This window comes from Podarcis liolepis (assembly GCF_965112155.1).
Source record: "Podarcis liolepis genome assembly, chromosome: 15".
Lineage (NCBI taxonomy): Eukaryota > Metazoa > Chordata > Lepidosauria > Squamata > Lacertidae > Podarcis > Podarcis liolepis.
In genome coordinates, this window is record NC_139566.1 from 21,398,588 (window position 1) to 21,417,531 (window position 18,944).

The 18,944-nt window shown below is 43.4% G+C and overlaps 1 protein-coding gene across 2 annotated transcripts in view; it reads left to right on the top strand.

Moving 5' to 3' along the window:
• Positions 1 to 18,661, top strand: part of MED13L (mediator complex subunit 13L) — a 165,329-nt gene extending 146,668 nt beyond the window's left edge. For both annotated transcript variants that reach the window (XM_083478401.1, XM_083478402.1), the window contains exons 24-31: positions 960 to 1,183; positions 2,198 to 2,340; positions 2,877 to 3,035; positions 4,544 to 4,720; positions 7,401 to 7,555; positions 11,882 to 12,043; positions 13,519 to 13,631; positions 15,572 to 18,661. In XM_083478401.1, coding sequence (XP_083334527.1) covers positions 960 to 1,183; positions 2,198 to 2,340; positions 2,877 to 3,035; positions 4,544 to 4,720; positions 7,401 to 7,555; positions 11,882 to 12,043; positions 13,519 to 13,631; positions 15,572 to 15,704 — 1,266 coding nt within the window. In that variant the 3' untranslated portion in view covers positions 15,705 to 18,661. The remainder of the gene's footprint in view (positions 1 to 959; positions 1,184 to 2,197; positions 2,341 to 2,876; positions 3,036 to 4,543; positions 4,721 to 7,400; positions 7,556 to 11,881; positions 12,044 to 13,518; positions 13,632 to 15,571) is intronic.
• The last annotated feature ends 283 nt before the right edge of the window (positions 18,662 to 18,944 follow it).

Genomic DNA, 18,944 nt, shown 5'->3' on the forward strand with positions numbered 1-18,944 from the left:
AAAATAATAAATAAAAATTGTGGTGTCAAATGCTGTCTTCCTTGAGCCAAGGATTTATCAGTTGCATAGTAGAACCTGCTCAGTCCAGAATGAGCACTCCCATTGACTTATATATACACTCAGGGTTTCAAAAGTAAGCAGAACAAGAACAGATGTCTACAACAGTGCGTATAACCATAAAAGATTCATATAAAATTATTCTGGAGAACTGCAGTATCTCCTGTGGCTTGACTCTTTTATACATGATGTATATATGTAATTTGTGTATTCTTTGGCATATAATTATTTGAGGAGAAAGGACAACGACCATGTACTAGCAGTTGAGGCATAAGGTCATGCCTGATGCAAGAAGGTCACTTGGGTCAGAGCCGACAAATTCCACATAGAAATCTGTTTAAACACTATTCCTTCTCTATCTCAGTTCAAAACTTTGTTACATATTGTGATGAGAGAGAGGCGAGAGGAGGGCGTGAATGACACCTGTCCTTGTTCTGAAAAGAAAAAACAAAAACAAAACCTATGTTCTGAGCTTGTTTTGAGAAGTTTGTATGAAGTGGCTGCCCCACTACACAATGGATTTTTATTTATTTATTTGAGGTATTGATACGCTGCTTAATCATTAGGTGGTGTACACAAAATTACAATTTAAAATAAACCACACAAAGGGTAACAACAAGAAGGGTTTCTGGCTAATCTCAGATAGGAGGGAGTGCCACAGGTGTGGGGATCCAACACTGAATGCACTGCTTCTAGCCACAGAGGACCATGGAGTATTGTAGGGATCAGATCATCCTTAAGATTAAAATCTTGAGATATTTGCTGTTTGAGTGTTCAAGGCGTACAGTGCTGGTAGCTCTCCACAGGCCTTGCTTCAGACAAATGGCATACCATAAGCAAAGAGCTGCTGTGACCTTAAAAGCTCTTTCACCATCTTACGTGATGTCTTCTTCTTTTTATAGCGGCCCAGCCCCATTCAGCTGTACTCCCCTCCGTTTATCCTGGCACCCATCAAAGACAAACAGACAGAGCTCGGGGAGACCTTTGGAGAAGCCAGCCAGAAGTACAATGTGCTCTTTGTTGGGTATTGTTTATCTCACGACCAGCGGTGGCTTCTGGCCTCCTGCACCGACCTGCACGGCGAGTTGTTGGAAACCTGCATTGTCAACATCGATTTGCCAAACAGGTAGGGCAGAAAATCGGGTTTCTGCACATAGTAGCTAAGCATGCACTTTGCACGCAGAAGGTTTCAGTAATCCGCAGCATTTCCAGTTTGGGGGATCTTGGATGGCTTGGCTTGGCTTGGCTGGACAAGCCCTTTATTTCCCTGACATCTTAGAGTACTTCTGCTAGCCACAGAAGAGGCAGTACTGTATTATTATTATTATTATTAGTAGTAGTAGTAGCATTAGCATTAATTAATTAATTAATTATTATTATTATTTCCATTTATAGACTTCTTACTATCTAAAATATCTCAAAGCAGTTTATGCACACAATGAGCAAATAAAACCATGTCAAATGATTCACATAGCAAAATGCATAATATCCTTATGCATAAACATAATGTAAAATCAGAGAGCACTACAAGGTCACATAAATATAAAATTTCAGACAACGCAACATACACGCAATCAGCCATCCAATCTCTCTCATCATCCATTTCACACAACCGCTGCAACCATTCACACCCTCAAGCATCATCAACCGCCCATACGTAAACTACTCACATTTCAACAATATTGCAGCCCACATTTGAAGGGTGACTGCCAAGCATACACAAATAAGATATCCTCTGAAGCAGTACTGGACTCATGACCCATCACTGTTGGACCATCTAATACACCCCTATCATTTCTCACCTAAGAAGGGCCCAGATCTATACCAGGCTCTCATTTTGGAGGGTATAGGGCTACTTCCATCCACTCACTTCCAACTACAGAATCAGTTGATTAGGTGGACTAGCGGTCTGGCTCTGTTTACAGACAATTCATATAATCACCCTGATGGCGCTCAAAGTTCTTGTTTGGTTGCCCATGTGAGAATAAATACTCTTCAATGTGAATCTATACCACTGCTTTCCAGTTCTTCGCAGATGGAGCATACGTTTTAGAAATCCCATGAATTCGCAACTTAAATTAGGCTATTGCTACCCTAGGCTGAAATACAAAAATATTCTTTTGTTCTCTTATCTTCATAGATCAAGGAGGTGCAAGGTATCGGCCCGTAAAATTGGCTTGCAGAAGCTGTGGGAATGGTGTATTGGGATCGTCCAGATGACATCACTGCCCTGGAGAGTTGTGATTGGACGCCTTGGGCGACTAGGCCATGGGGAGTTGAAAGGTACGCTGAGCACGTGCTCTTTAACAGGTTGCAAAGCATAGCAACAGGTACTGACTTGGGGAACAAAGTTGCTTATGGTATTATGTTACTTGGAAGAGAACCCTTGCTGACAGCACGACAGTACAGATTAAAACCACACTAAGCCACAACAGTCTTGAGCTCAGTTTAACCCCCAGTTAAGAAGTCCGGGGGTCTTCACCTGTAGTACAGAATCATGTCTTCTGTTGGCTGAAAGGGAGGTGGGTGAGAAAGGGGGGAGGATGGGGAGAGCAGGTGAGCATGCAGAGCAAAGATTATAAGGAAGGGCATAAAGGGAGAGGAGAGAGCTCTTAAGAACTATGAAGCAGAGAATGATGCTGAGGGAACCAGTGTGTGGATGCAGAGCTGTGCAGACAGGGGTGTGTAACCGTGTTGCAGTCAAGTGGGCAAGTTTCCCCTTTAAGTACTGGGTTGAATGCTGTTGGGGCTCTTTTGAGTGTGAGAAGATCCCCTGAGAGACTCCAGTGGCATTTTCTCCCTTGCTCTCCCTTTTCCAGACTGGAGCATCCTGCTTGGAGAGTGTTCGCTGCAGACAATCAGCAAGCAGTTGAAGGAGGTGTGTCGGATGTGTGGCATCTCTTCTGCAGACTCCCCCTCAATTCTCAGTGCCTGTTTGGTTGCCATGGAGCCCCAGGGGTCATTTGTGGTGATGCCAGGTAATAAGCCACACTAGAGTCTGATGTTGTGCTTAATGTGTTTATCTTCACTTAACATCTCATCCATTTCCACTATTTTGGGTGGGGGCTGGATTTGTTTTCAAAATGATATATCTACATTGGCATATGTTGAAGTACTGTGCCCATGTATTTAGCACTGTGAAAAGATGTAGTATGACGAAGCGGCAGGAGGAGATGACATTTCCCTCATTCCACAACCCTCAAATATAAAATACATTGATCTCCTTTTCAATCTGACTGATGAATATTGTGTTCAGATGAGAGTAAAATTTGCATGTGTTGAAGCCGTGCAACTGCCCATCTTTGCTGGATCCTGGGTGCTGGGTGCAACTTTTTGTCAGAGCCCAATCCGCACAAATTGCTTCCCCTTGAATGACCCATGAAAGCATCACACTGATTTGGTCCACATAGATTGGGCTCCACATGCATAAGCTTTGGGCAAGCATTGTAGCTAACACTTGGATGCCCATTGGACCTAGAGGAAGGAGAGGAGAACCATTAGAGCCCCATTCCCCACTACATATAGGCTTCTAGTCATTATAATCTCCTACTCGGGTAACATCATGTAGGGGAGAGCAGGGACAAGCACGTTAAGTGTTCTAAATTGTGCAGGAACCTTCCACAAGTCCCAGAGGTTCTTTGCTTCAGAGGTTCAGCCTCCAATTAATGGGGAGAGGATGTGCTTAAGAATGTAAGAGCCTTGCTGCTCAATCACGCCAAAGGCCCATCTGTTCTCATTGTGGCCAACCAGATGCTGAAGTGGGAGTCTCACAAGCAGGACATGAGCACAATGCTGCTTGTGTCTCTAAACCACAGTTCTATGCATTCTTGTTACTTTTCAACAGTATCTTTTATAAAATAAAAGTAGCAGCCTAAAGCAATGTGGGCACCTTCCCTTTATATTTTGATTTTTAAACATTCCCTGTTCCTGGAAAGCCTTCCCCCAGGGGCATATAATTAAAACCTTTGTCTTCCTTATTGCATGGATATACTGAGTTAGAGAAAAAGGCTGATTTGAATGCAGTGGGGAAACCATGGTTTGACCGTTTGGTTCTCGGTTCACATTTCAGTTCCTTCACTACCTTGTTTGGCTGAGCCATGGTTTCCAGTTATGTTCATATCAGCAAGCTTTGCTTTGAACTTGGGTTGCAAATCCAGTTCAACCCATTGTTTCCATTTCAGGTTTGGGGAGGATAAATGTGAACTGGAGATGGGTGATTCAGATGCAACTGCAAACCCTGGTTTGCTTGTACAAAGAATTGTAGAAAGGATTAGTGTGTGAGAGGGAGGAGGAAGAGCCCTACATTTTGGTCTGAGGATCAAACCACAGGCAAGCAGCTGTGTTCTGATTGGGCTATGCTGGTTTGAGTCCATTTGTTCCTGTTGCTTCTTTTGATAGTCTTAATTTCACACACTTGCACACTCTCTTTTTGATGGTGCCTTGGCCATTCTGAGGCCTGACAAATCTACTCTGCTTCTCTTGACAGATGCTGTCACGATGGGGTCTGTGTTTGGCCGCAGCACTGCTCTTAACTTGCAGTCGTCCCAGCTGAATACGCCACAGGATGCCTCTTGTACACACATCTTGGTGTTTCCAACCTCTGCAACCATCCAAGTCGCTCCAGCAAACTATCCAAATGAGGATGGATTCAGCCCCAATAATGGTAAGTCAGCTGCTGGGCAGCGTGTAGGGAATTGCCCTATAATGTTGATCAAAACATTCTTTCTCTAACAGTCATTGGCAAGCGCTGCTGCTTTTATACCAGAAGCATGAAGACAAACAATGGGAGCGTCTTGTTCATTGAGAAAAATGGTTTCTTCTTTTTCTGTTCAACTGACTACTTAGCCATGTGCTCTTGTTTAGGAAGCCAAATTGGCCAATATTTGCAAGCTGCACATAGTGAAAAGAAGCCAAGCTTCTTTCTTTAATAGCTTTGGCTAATTGCAAAGACTCTGTGTGGTATGGTTTGGCATTGCTGTGGCTAGTGAGGATTTTGTAAGGGCCGGTTGTTTTCTTACCCTATAACCATATGCGGCAAATATTTTTTGTGGATGTATGATTTGCCCTGTTGTTCTGTGATTAGCATCAAGCTGATCAATCTGCAAGCTTGCACTGCGCCTGATTCGTAGGTTTCTAGAGGGTCTGGAATCATGTGACAGGGAGGGATATTCTGGAGACAGGCAAATAATGAAAGACCAGCAGAGATACATGGATAAACTACACAGAACCCAGAAGCTCATTTCCCAAAATGGTTCATCCTTTTGCAGAAGCTTGGCTATTTGTTCCTATACATATTTCTTAAAATGAAACAAGGAGAAGGAGAACAATGTATACCACCTTGAGATCCTTGGAAGATAAAGGTGTTCTATAAACGAAATAAATAAAAATGATTGGAATTATTAAGGTTATATTTGTAAAAGCTGCTTCTGAGTGGAAGAGTGGTTTTTTATTTATTTTAAAAAATCAGTTTATATCCTGCCCTTCCTCCTCTTGAAGAAATCCACGGTGGCAAACACATAATCAGTAAAACAACTCTTCAGCAATTTTCTGTAGGAAAATAAGGAGAATGTTAATACTTTTCAACTAGAGAGAGAAGAGGCCTTAAAAATGGATGCAAGTTGCAGTATGAAGGGGGCCCTTCAGTGATTGGTTTTTGTTTTTTTAATGCAAAGGCCTGGCTTTGATCTGCTGATGGAATTTAGTGGGCCTCATGGGGGACACCTACCCTCCAGTGCCACTATCCTATTATGGCCCCCAAATTCCGCCTGAGCACAGGGCTTCCAAATATTTAACCTGCATTAACCTAGCCTTTGGGGTTTCGTGTGCTAATTGGAGCTATGTCTAAAGGCTAGCATTTTCCAAAATGGTGTTAAGATTTAATTTTCTCAACTCCTTGTTCTATGTTTAATAATTAAAGCCTCTGAAGCCATTAACCCTCTTGTTTGTGCCTTGGAGGCTGTCGAGAGCATGGCAATGGCTTTTTGGTTTGTAGCTCACACGTTTATAGCAAGCAAGTTTTAATAAGCCAAGTTAAAAATCACTTCCGGCTGCTGTCTTTGGAAGAGGAGGAGGAGAAGGAAGAGTGAAAGATTTGTTTGGGGGGGGGGGAGAGAAATGCTTCAGAGAAGGTGTGGATGAAGAGAGGAGCCAAAAGGCTCCTGCCCACCCCCATCTCTTGGTCTTTCTCTCTCTGCCGCAAATCAACATCATATACTTTCATTTGTAGTAAGTCAAAAGTGGTATTCTTTTTTCTTTTTGACGCACACAACCAGCCAACCCAGTGCCCTTGGAAAGGGGAAAACCATTCACCAAACATTTAGATCTCCTTCACAAACGAGAGATCTGTGTTTGAAAATATTTTTGGAATCGTTACTGAGCAAGAATTTACTGTCACTTACTTCACTTTCAGCAGGGACTTCCTGGAGAGTGCATTAAGAAATGGAACAACCTGAATTTTCATGTGTGGTGCATAAAAAGCACATGAGGCGACGTAGGGGGAAAAAACAGACTTAGGGGTTGGAGAGGGAGGGGAAGTCACATTGCATAAGTGGAAGTTCTTGCATGAACAGGATGACTCCCTTGGATCCAACCCTTTCTCAGCCTAATATGCCTCGCAGGTCTGTTTTTAGAATGAAGTGAGGCGTCACCATGTACCACTGTATTGAGCTCCTTTACTGTGTGATATAAACGTAGTAAAGAAATGAATATTTCTTTAGCATATCCACGTTAGAGAAATTCTGCTGTCCTGTATTGAGAGTGACAGTAGGGGAGAGGGAGACGATTCTCAGCCCTGGTCCCTTAACGCGAAAGGTTGCAAGCCACTGATGAGCAACTGCCCAATTAGCACGTGCCCTGTTGAAAACTGAGTCCTGGCTACTGTCCTGATGGAAGGGACACCTGTCCAAAGGCAAATGTTCTAAACAACAATCACAAGCAACACGTCAGCTAATAATATACTGACAATATTTTTATAACATCACACTGTTTCAAAATTCATGAACAGGTGACATATAATATGTGCATGGAGTCACAAATTAATATGAATCAAATAAATGTTCCATAAACAGAAATGGTAGGAGTGGTAAGTCACTTTCAATGATCACTAAAATGGTCACTAAAATTTGCAACTCCATGCACATATTATATGTATTCTGTTTATGAATTTTGAAATGGTATAAAAATATTGATGTTTAGAGTGTCCTGTTTTGCAACACGGGGGATTTTCAAAGGCAAATGTTAACAGTTGCCATTTCTCTGTGCAAGTGCTGCCCTTTCCCAAGTCATTCTGTATCCCACAAGGCAACATGACTAATCTCTTCTTTCACTCTTCCTTCCTCTTTGAGATGACATGTTTGTCCTTCCATTCCCGGATGACATGGATAACGACATTGGGATTCTAATGACTGGGAATCTCCACTCGTCTCCCAACTCCTCGCCGGTCCCTTCCCCTGGCTCTCCTTCTGGGATTGGAATAGGACCATCCTTCCAGCATAGCCGGGTAAGTTCCTTTTGATTTCCGCACTATACCCGCTCAGTAGGCAGTGCTCCAAATCCATTATGGGTTTGGGCTCTTGTCTCCCCTCCCTTTCAGTTCAGTCACAAAGTGCTTACTTTAGAGCAGGGGTGGGGAACTTCCTGGGGTCCACATGCAAGGGGAGCGACTCTTACCTTTGTCCAGTAAGGCTACATTCCAGCCATGCAAAAATTTAAGGGCTTCTGCACTCATTCACCTGCCTGTCCCAACAGTCTATCCAGCCTCCACCCATACAAGCAAGAGACATCATTGCCGCTCAAGGATACATCCCAGCCAGGCAAAAGCACTCAAGGGGGAGTATGAAGCACAGCCCGTGATGGGTGTGGCCTCAGTAGAGTCCTGAGGGCCAGATAAAGAGGCCTCGGAGGCCACATTCAGAAGTTCCCTGGGGTCCTGCTTTAGAGTAGCTAGGATTTCTCTGAGGGAGAATGTTTTGCCATGTTGCAAGAAGCAAGCATGACAACCGAATACATTTGGTTCTTTTTGCAAACTGTGCTGAGGTGCCCTTGGCTTCAAGGAATCACATTTAAAGGTTCAGTTTTGGAAACGGGCTAGATTTAAGTTTCCACAGAAGGGTTTCTGCAAGAAAAGAAGCTTTCCCCCCACCCCCACCCTCCTCCTTTCCTGCTAGCAATAAAACCACCCATCGGAACGCACACTCTCCAGGTGCTGGGATTTTTATGCAGATTTTGTTTTCTTAGCCCAGGGTGCTTGTAGTTCAGCAGTTAGTTCTCCTTAAAGTGGCTTTTAAGAAGCTGGCTCCAGCATCAAAGCTTATTTAAAATGTAAATTAATTTTGTTAATTTCAGAAAGGAAGGTTCTAACTCTGGAAAGCTTAGTGTATAGTTGAAGTGTTTAGCAAAGTTCCTCCCACTTGCAGCCTCTGTGGCACGAGGCACTTCACGGGGGTTATTATGTATGCCTATCATCCTTTGCTTGGAATGCTCCTGCAACCTGCAGGCTGTGCATTTTTAAGGAGATGGTGGTGGCAGCGGCAGAACCTGTAAAGTGTTTTCTCTTCAAAAGAGAACATTTCCCTTCATCTTCACTTTCAATAAATGAAGGATAATGGGGACAATAAAGTCAATAGAAAGGTTCTGATGCTGCTTTCCTGATTAATAGCACACCTGTGAGTTTCGCATCTCCACTAAGGCAAACATCTGTTTTCTTCTTCTTCTCACTCAAAGTGAAATGGCTTTGTTTTTGCATCCCGGGGGTTACGCATTTACTCCAGTGGCAGGTGTGGAAGTGGTGAGATCTCCAGTGGTCCCTAAAGGCAGCTACTGTGTGGATTTCCTTTGGTGTGGCAGATGCAAATTTTCCAGAATCCTGTTGTTTACTAAGTGTGGCACTGAATGATAGAAATAGGCTGACATTTTCAAGTTCCTGCTCTCTGGGTTAACCTAAATATATTGCAACATGCACACCTGTCCATAGGGTACTTTTTTGGTTCTTAAAAGCAGAGATGCCTCTGTTACCTAACTATCGGGACTCTTCCCAACCCACACCCTTCACATCCTCCTTGGGTATTTTTGTCTGGCTTGAACTTTGATAATGCCTCTTGCTTCCCTGGATAGAGGATAGAAAGGGATGCCCAAGTGCTTGTAAAACTAGCCTATGGTACAAAGGTCAAATTGCATCCATTGCTCCACTCACTTTCCCCTCTGCCCTGACTAGCTCTGGCATACGGCCCCCGGAAAGTTCCCCAGAAGAGAAGGTGGCCCTCTGTATGAAAGAGGGTCCTCACTCCTGCTTGAAAGTGTAGCCTTGCTATCCGTTCTGTACCTCACCACCTCTGAACCCTTGCAGCCTTCCCATTCTGCACCCAACCCCTGCACTCTTTAAGCAAACAGGTTGTTCAGTAATTTCTACCAAGTCGTAGCCATTTTTGCAGATTGTTCGCAACACGGCGTGACGATCCTGCACAGCCTCAGATTTCTCCCATAATGAGATGAGCGATCAGGGAGTTTGGTAACCCAGCGAGGCCCCTTGTAGGCGAATGCCTTTTGGAGCAACTAGCTTAACCATTAACACGAGCCTGGTAATTGAGGTGTAATTTTTGCTCGTACAAAAGCAGCAGCGTGTGATCATTTCCCCCCCAGGTCAAGGGAGGGCACCCTTTCGTCCGTGGACCTTGTAATTAATTGCTGCGGTTTGCAAGCGAGTGCTGCTTCCATGTCCTGCTGTTGAATTTTCAGCCAGGGGAACTCTGAGGCATTCTGGGTGGACAAACTGGTCACTTTGAGGGCCAGCTTGATGAATAAAGCAATTTCAACTTTAGCAGGGACCTGTTAAGTGGGTCCTTTTGAGGATGTTGTGGTGGTCAAGCTGTCTCTCAAATCAAATGCAGTTACTGTAAAAATGTACCACAGCTTTATTGTTTTCTGGAGGAGGGATGGGGTGCATATTTGTATTTTATAACTGAAAACATTATAAAACACTACAAATTTAAAATCTTGAACAGTTCCACGGAGTTTGGAACCCAACCTGTTTTTAAGGCAATATAGGTTTTTCCTTCTTGATGATTGTCTAAGAAGGCCTTCTGTCATGACTAAGAGCTGGGCTGTGTTTTGTTTTGTTTTGCTTTGCTTTGTTTTGTGTGCTTACCAAGAAGATTATAATCATCTTCTATGATCTGCTAAAGGAGTTGAGAAGTTGACTACTTTTGTTGGTGCTAGAGGTTTTCCTAAGGAATTTTTTTTAATCGTAACAATTTCTGGTGTTCATTTCTTGTTTCTTGTCAACAATTTCTTGTTCATTTGCATGCAGCAAAAACAATGAATTGTTTTGTTAGCCACTAAGATGTTTTGCTCATGTATGTTTGAAGGATTGCACAAGTGTGCATGTAGATATGAACAAATCCTCCTAATACCAAGCAAATAGGCCTGGAGGAATGCCCCCCTCCCCATTTCCACTAACCAAATCTCATGTGTTACCCTTCCCAATTACCAAATTGCAGCCTCTCTTTTTATCCATGAAAGGATGGATTTGTAGCTCTTTGAAAAGAAAGATAAGGCAAGATCACCTTTCCATCTCAGCCATATGCCGCCTTCTCCTTCCATAATCTTGGTTGGTCTTCCTGTTGTCCTTGTAAGTTAAATCGCCAGAAGCTGCTTGCCATCTAGTCAGAGATCCCCAAACCATGGTCTGTAAGCCTCATCCAGGTGGTCTGCGATATGCCTGCAAACGTACATTTAAAAACCATATAGCAGGCACATCCAACTTCCAAGAGACTGCGATCTACTCCCACTATATAAAAAACAACGGGCAATGATCTATCCATTGGATTGACCACAGTTGTTGGGCTTTTGGAGGGGAAGCTTCATCAAAGTTGTTGAGCTTTTTGGGGGGAGGTTCAGCCAAAGTTGTTGACATCCCTGCCATATAGCATCTGGCACAGCACTTTACAATTGCTACAACTGGCAGAAAAATCATTAAGTGCTCTGCCAAGACCCTCAGCAATTTCAGATGGTCTCTGGGAAAGAAAGTTTGAGAAAAACTGCACTATACCATTGAAATGTAAGCTAAGACAATCATCCATCATGCCACAGTTTGATCTAAGTGCCTTTAATTACCAGAATGAATGCACAAATTCTGCCATCAATACACTGTGTGATATGCAATACATATAGCAGCATATTCCACATGATACTGGAAGTAACCCATATGAACAGTGTGACTTGTAGACCAGTTTTGCATTGAACGTTGATTGATTTGATGGAAGTTGTTAGCTCCTGCATCTGTCCATATTTCAACCCAACTGATCAACACAAATGTTGATCGGAAATTGTCATGCTCAGAGAGCAAAGAGAAGCCCAGTGGAATACAAATGTATGTTGAAACAAGACATAACATTTGCGTGGTATTCTAGGGTTTGGCAAATTGCCTTCCTTGAAAAGATCTCATAAACTAAAAGTATCTGAATGGGCAGAACTCAAATTACTGTTACTCGGCTGTACGGCATGATTTTCTTTCTTATACAAATATTGGGGCATGTGGTCTATCTGTGTCACCAATATATGCAAATATATATATAGAACCTTTGTTCTCAGTAGTCTTGGAACTCACAGGTGGAAAATAATTTTATTTATACATATCCTTGTTATTTATTAGTCAATACTTTATTATTATACTTTATTATTGGACCTGCACTGCAGCTTTGTACTTTTGTCCTTCCAGCCTGCGCCACCCTCCTGTACCAACCGAAGCTAAGTACCCATTGTCTTCTCCATGTGTCGTTCATGCCTAATTTTGCATTTCCTCCCCCTATCCCCCTTCTCGTTTCTCCAGAGCCAAGGAGAACGTCTCCTCTCCCGGGAGGCACCTGAAGAACTGAAGCAGCAGCCTCTTGCTCTGGGGTACTTCGTCTCTACTGCCAAAGCTGAGAACCTCCCTCAGTGGTTCTGGTCATCCTGTCCACAGGCCCAGAATCAGTGTCCCCTCTTTTTGAAGGTTTGTTGGACATTTTTTGAAAAGACTGTCATTGCTTCTCATGGCATCTGTAACCTGAGTAGAGCTCTTTTACTCTTGGTCATAGATAAGTTCTTAGACCCACCTTTGTAAGCGCCTTGTAGGTGCTGTAGAGAAATGCACTCAGGGGAATGTTGCGTTACCGTCTTTGGCACGACCACATCCATCTTATCTCAGCCAGCACGTCTTGCTCTTTTGTAAGAATGTACCTCAAGCGGACGGGACGCGGGTGACGCTGTGGGTTAAACCACAGAGCCTAGGACTTGCCGAAGATCGGCGGTTCGAATCTCTATGACGGGGTGAGCTCCTGTTGCTTGGTCCCTGCTCCTGCCAACCTAGCAGTTCGAAAGCACGTCAAAGTGCAAGTAGATAAATAGGTACAGTGGGAAGGTAAACAGCATTTCTGTGCGCTGCTCTGGTTCGCCAGAAGCGGCTTAGCCAGGCTGGCCACATGACCTGGAAGCTGTATGCCGGCTCCCTCGGCCAATAAAGCGAGATGAGCCCCATAACCCCAGAGTCGTCTGCTACTGGACCTAATGGTCAGGGGTCCCTTTACCTTACCTCAAGGGCAGGGAATTGTAACGGGGTTGTATGCTCCACTTCAGATCCCTGGCTCAATCCCTAGCATCCCCACTTACTGGCACTGAGAAGGGAGCCTCGTTCTGAGACTTAGTCCAAGTTTCATGGCTAAGCATGGATTCAAATGCCTGTCTCCCTAGTCCAAGCCCTCTTGGATGGCCAGAAACCTCATTTTAATGTTCACAGGCTTTCTTCCCATCTCTCCTACCCCAATGCCCACCCCGGACCAGATTCATGAATGCTATTCATAATTCAACTTGGTGGTATTGTTAAAACTGGGACCAAAGCTCTCAAGGGTTCCTCTTGCCTTCCTGTGAGGTGCTTGGCCAGGGTGGGGTGGGAGGACACTTACCTAGATCAGCTGCAAACTAAGCACCTCACTGAAATGCATGTGGGCTTTCCGAACATGGTGATAACAGCAGTTCCTGCTTTGGTCAGCAAAAACAGATTCTGATGTGATGTGGTTGGGCAGCGAGGGCCAAAATTGCTTTGTTAGGGGTTCCCCAGGGCACCTTCCTTGCATTCACCCCCCCTTTCATATTTGCAGAATTTCCATAGCTCCACCCTCCCCGTAAGCGGCAAGAACCAGTCTTGATCTCTGGCTGAAGGAACTCTTTGGCCAGCTTTCCCCCCACCAAGTTGAAGGAAATGTCTTTGGCCAGTATCTGTCATGGGCATCTTTTGGGCATGTTTTGAGAAGGTTGTGGTTCAAGGGGATGGAGGAGAGAGCAGAACCGCTCTGTAGATTACAACCCCGCTAGCCCAAGCCCTTTGGTCACCTTAGAGTAGCTGCTCCCTCGTCGTCAGGTGGTAGTTATGAACCTGGAAGGAAACTGCAGCAGCCCTGTGTGGTGACACCTGTCTTTCCCCCAAAACAGGCATCGTTGCATCACCACATCTCTGTCGCTCACACGGATGAACTCCTCCCTGCACGGAACTCCCAGAGGGTTCCCCACCCCTTGGACTCTAAAACCACGTCTGATGTTCTGAGGTAACTGAGTTTTGTGTCTTTTCAAGCCCCGGAAATAAGTGCTGGCCTTTGATCAGCCCTTTGATCTTTGCTCATCTGCTTTGAAAGATGTCTGTTGGCTCGTTCTGCAGACCTTTATGGGAGGGGCATGTGCAAACAGCCCTCCTTTCCGTTGGCCTATCGTTGCAGGGCAATGGTGGCTGGTGCACAACAGGACTAGTGGGATGGAAAGCAGGGAGACCAACGGTGGGCAGATCCAATGAAAAGCAGAGCTGATTCTGCCCCATCCTCATCCCTGCTGCATCCTACAAGGGCCTCGCTAAGGCGCTGCAACCTGTCAGGCCCACCACTAGACTGGCTGTAAGGAAGAAGGCAGATGGTTGGAGAGCTAGCAAAGGGCAGATTGAGGTTTGCGGGGCAACACCCCATTCACCAGCCAGCCTCCACTGTTGCAGGAATTTCCAGCCTAGCTGCCAGGAAGGTTGAGCCAGAGAGTGGTGAGGAATCGTCATTAGCATTTGACAACATCCTTGATAGGAAAAGCTTGAAACTTTGAAGATTTTAGGGCAGGCATAGGCAAAATCGGCCCTCCAGATGTTTTGGGACTACAACTCCCATCATCCCTAGCTAACAGGACCAGTGGTCAGGGATGATGGGAGTTGTAGTCCCCAAACATCTGGAGGGCCAAGTTTGCCTATGCCTGTCTTAGAGATAAGGTCATTTATTTATTAAAGCTAGTGTCTATTGTATTTTTTGGTGGCCAAGGGAAGGTACTCACAATCTCCTCTTAGAGCCTTGACATATACAGTTGTGTCTTGGAGAAAGAAGCTACATTTCACCCTGCCCTTTAGGCAGGGCTATGCTTCTCAATATTCTGTCTTTCAAAAATGGAACAGCAAGCTGATCTCAAAATATTGAGCAGTAGGAAAGAGAAACCTCCTTCCTTACAGACCTCCCCCAGGTGTTAAGATCAGCAGGCAGGGTGCCCTTGGTAGTCCCACCTCCCTCCGACGTCTGGGGAGGGTGCCTTGGGATAAAGCATTCTTTGTGGGAGCCCCTAGGCTGCAGAATTCTCTCTCCACAGAGGTGTGCCTGGCACCTTTGCAACACAGCTCTTGTCAAATGCAGAAGGCACACTTACCCTCCCGCGATGTATACTTTTTTCAGTTCAATTCTCAAACCTTTATTGGCATTTATACAAGATTCCAATAAGGTTCAGTACAATAAAATCACTCAGCAAAATCTGCACCTAACACTTAAGTTAATGTTGTATAACATTCACAAATCCTCATTGCATGTTGCAGAAACCTGGCTACTATCTCCATCTTAAATAATAATAATAATAATAATAATAATAATAATAATAATAATAATAATAATAATATTGTATTATTTGTACCCCGTCCATCTGACTGTGTTGCCCCAGCCAAAAAGCTTTTCTGTACAGGGCTGCCTTCAGATGTATTCTAAAAGTCAGATCGTTGTTCATTTCCTTGACATTTGATGGTAGGGTATTCCACAGGGTGGGTGCCACTACCGAGAAGGCCCTCTGCCTGCAGCACCTTATTTCTGTGTATTAAAGAGTTTTTAATACTGTGTTTTGATTGTCATAACCTGCCCTGGGACCTGCTAGTGAAGGGCAGGTAATTGATATATCAGTAAATAATAATAATAATAATATACCCCACCCATCTGGCTGGGGTTCCCCAACCACTCTGGGCAGCTCCCAACAGAATATTAGAAACACAACAAAACATCAAACATCAAAAACTTCCCCAAAGTATCTAAAAGTCCGATAGTTGTTTATTTCCTTGACACCTGATGGGAGGGTGTTCCACAGGAAGGGTGCCACTACCGAGAAGGCCCTAAAGGTAGAAGCCTCGGGAAGTGCAGGTTGTGGTACAGAAGGAGCCCCTTGTCCTGACCACCATCCCTTTTCTTTCCCTTCTCCTCTCCTGCAGGTTTGTGCTGGAGCAGTACAATGCACTGTCGTGGCTCACTTGCAACCCCGCAACTCAGGACCGCAGCTCCTGCCTTCCTGTCCACTTTGTGGTGCTCACACAGCTATACAATGCCATCATGAACATCCTCTAATCACCCGGAAGCGCCTGGATGACCTTCCCCTTCAACCTGAGAAAGACGGGCTGTGGCTCGCGAGGGTCGGAGGAGCCCTTCTCCTCGTCGGACCCCAGCCTCTGGGGCCCAAGCAGCGCCTTGTTTCTTCCAGGAATAATAACAGGAGGCTTCTCCAGTGTTTGTGGAGTGTGCCTGGTGGGCCACATCAGGACTTCTGCCAAGCATACCAGACTGTGAGATGTACCGCAACCTCAAGGGCAGTGTTAACGCAGTGGCGGGACGTTAATGGAACAACGGACCACAGAAGACAGTGTCCTTCCGTTTTGTTATTTCCTTTTTTGTTATTTTCTGTTTTGTTGCGCACGGATCTCTTTGCCTAAGAGACAAGTGCCCTCCTTTCCGAGCGAAATGTTGTCGTGACCAGTTTGGGTGGCCCAAAACTCTTTTAACATTGTTCCTTGAAAAACCGCCGGATGAACGTGGCTGCAATGAAGAACCAGTTCTTGTAGTCTTTTCAAAAGAAAAATAGTGGGATTTCTGTCTACCTGCAATTCCTGTCTGAGTGGATTGGGTTGAATGCATGCATTTGTTACCTGTCCATGTAGATGCGAACGGTCTTGGAGATGCTCTCTTCGAGTTTTGTTTGTTTTTTAATTTATTAATGGGGGCTGTTAAATTATAGAGGACCAGGTACAGTAGTTGAGCCAGCTCTGCTCTGCCAAGAAGTATTTATCGACATACCTCGCATTCTTCTGACTGAGAAATGGGGTAAAAACCATGGAGGAAATCCAAAAAAAAACCAAGTTAGGAAGAGCATTCGAGGAAGAACTTTAGGAGTCACTATTTTTATTATTATTATTATTACTATCTTTGGTGGACTTTTTTTGGTTAAGGAACTCTAGCGAGGTTTAAATAAAGTCACATGAACAATAACGCAATGCAGGACAACAGACCAGTGGGAGGCAATAAAACACTTTAGCGTCGAGGCAAATTGAAGGGAGAAATACTGATTAAGAGAGGAGTCTGATGGATGTGGAAATTATTCCCGAAGCTCAAGTCACCTATAAACTGGGAGAGACTCATCTGTCATATATTCGTGTGTGTTATGTATGTATGTGTGATATATATGTGCATATACACACAGACACACACATATACATAGATTGTTTACACTCTTATCAGTTTCAAATCTGGTGTATTTGTCTATAGGAAGAAAAATATTATTTCAAAGAAATAATTTTTAAAAGTTGTATCATTAAATTAGTACTTGAAAATGAAAGACCACTGAGGTGGAAAAAAAATGAATCGGTTTAGTTAAAATGTTTGCCATTTAAAAAAAAAAAAGTTTAAAGCAAATCATATTATTTTTATGACTCCTTAATTCTAGGATTTGAGAAGTCTATGCTGTTAAAAGATCCCATTTCTAATGTTTCTCTTTGCACTGTGGGCAGGCCTGGGCTGCTATAAAGAAGAGGAATCAAGTATTGTGGGGACGTGGTCCAGGTTGCTGACCATCGTCCTTAGAGAGAATACCATTTTTGAAGTTCTTCCAAAAGTCCGTCTTGTTCTGGTTAAAAAAAAAAAAAAAGGAGAAGAAGAAGAAAATAATAATAATAATTAATTAAAATTTCTATGACTTTAAAGAATATTTTTCTTGAAATGATGGTGTAAGGTTTAAAAACAAAATTTATTATTAAAAATAATAATAATAATCCCATGCGTGATGGGTGAAGGGATCGGTCAGAGGAAGACCCTGTAAATGGATCGCTTTTATTCTCTGCTCTAGGGGCAGGGCAGGGCAGGGGGGGACCTTTGCAATGTACAGGAGGGGGAAAATCAGATATATCAAAACCATTTGTATCTAATGTATACAGTGTAAAATTGATTTTAAAAAAATATTGCATTACTATTTTTTCTTAATCAGAAAGGAAAATTCTCAAGGCCTTTTGAAGAGCATTAAAAGATGAAGATTGTAAACTTGTATACAAAAAAAAAAAAACCTTGGTGAGGAAAACTATGTAAAGTTATCTTTTACCATTTTTGGGATTCTTTGTTCCCAAAATTCACCTGAACTTTGAATTAGAGATGGATTTACTTTTACCTTTTTTCTTTTTAATGGGCTGTTTTTACCAAGGGGGTTCTTTCCTTCCCCAGAGATCCAGTTCTAATGCAAAAATTAAAATGCCTCCCCCCCACTACCCCACAAATAAGGGGATGGAGGGGTAGCGAGAAGTAGTTTTCATCTGGTGGTGTTTTTATTTAATTTTTTTAAGTTAATAGAAGCTGGTAACATATTTATACATTTTTGTGCAAAATAAATGAATGGCAATAGATTTTAAAAAGAAAAAAAATCTTATGTACTTCAGTGTGAAAATCTGTATAATATTTCCCTTTAAAATATGCATTATTTTACTTGTGAGTTTTTTACTGAATTAATCTGAAATGTACAAGCCCTGGATTTCCTACAGAGTGAAGAAGTTATTTTATTTTTTTTAATTTCTAATTTTGGAAATCATGCAGAAATTGGAATTATAACAGTTTGAGCGACGTGGGTTAGGGTGGGTGGGTGGAGGCAACCAAGGGGTGTGCAGGGGTGTCCAGCATGCTTGTATGTATATTTCAGAACCTTTTTTAAATGTAAAAGCTGTACATTTCTTGGGGCGGGAAGGGGAGGGGAGTTCTGAGCTTTTTTTCCCCCTTGAGCATTTTTGCAGTGAGCCTCTTTTATAAATAGCCAACAATTTGAAACAAAAACAAAACAAAACGAGAAAAAAAAAGAACTACGTGAAGTTCATTTTAAATCTTACAGTATATCGCTGGTACAATACACTAAAAAAAAAAAAAGACTTTGATAAAAAGAAGAAACAATAATAATAAAGACCTCCATTTTAAATGTCATTCATATATACCTTGTGGATGAGAGCTATATACTTTTACACACTTTTTTAGATGAATAAATTATTGAATTACTGAAACTCGTGTGGGTTTTGCCGCTCTATTTACGTGCTGGTGACTCAACAGGCTGCTCGTCGGCCCATCTTGAGTTAACTGTGCTCTTTTGGGGGGGAAAGGGCAAGGCGATAGGATAGCTCGGTTAGTAGAGCACAAGACTCTTAATCTCAGGGCTGTGGGTTGGAGTCCCACATTGGGCAAAAGATCCCTGCATCACAGCGGGTTCAATTAGATGACACGCGTGGTCCCTTCCAACACTACTATTCTATGACTCCACAGTCGTGAAACATTGGCCTTGTTCCAGCA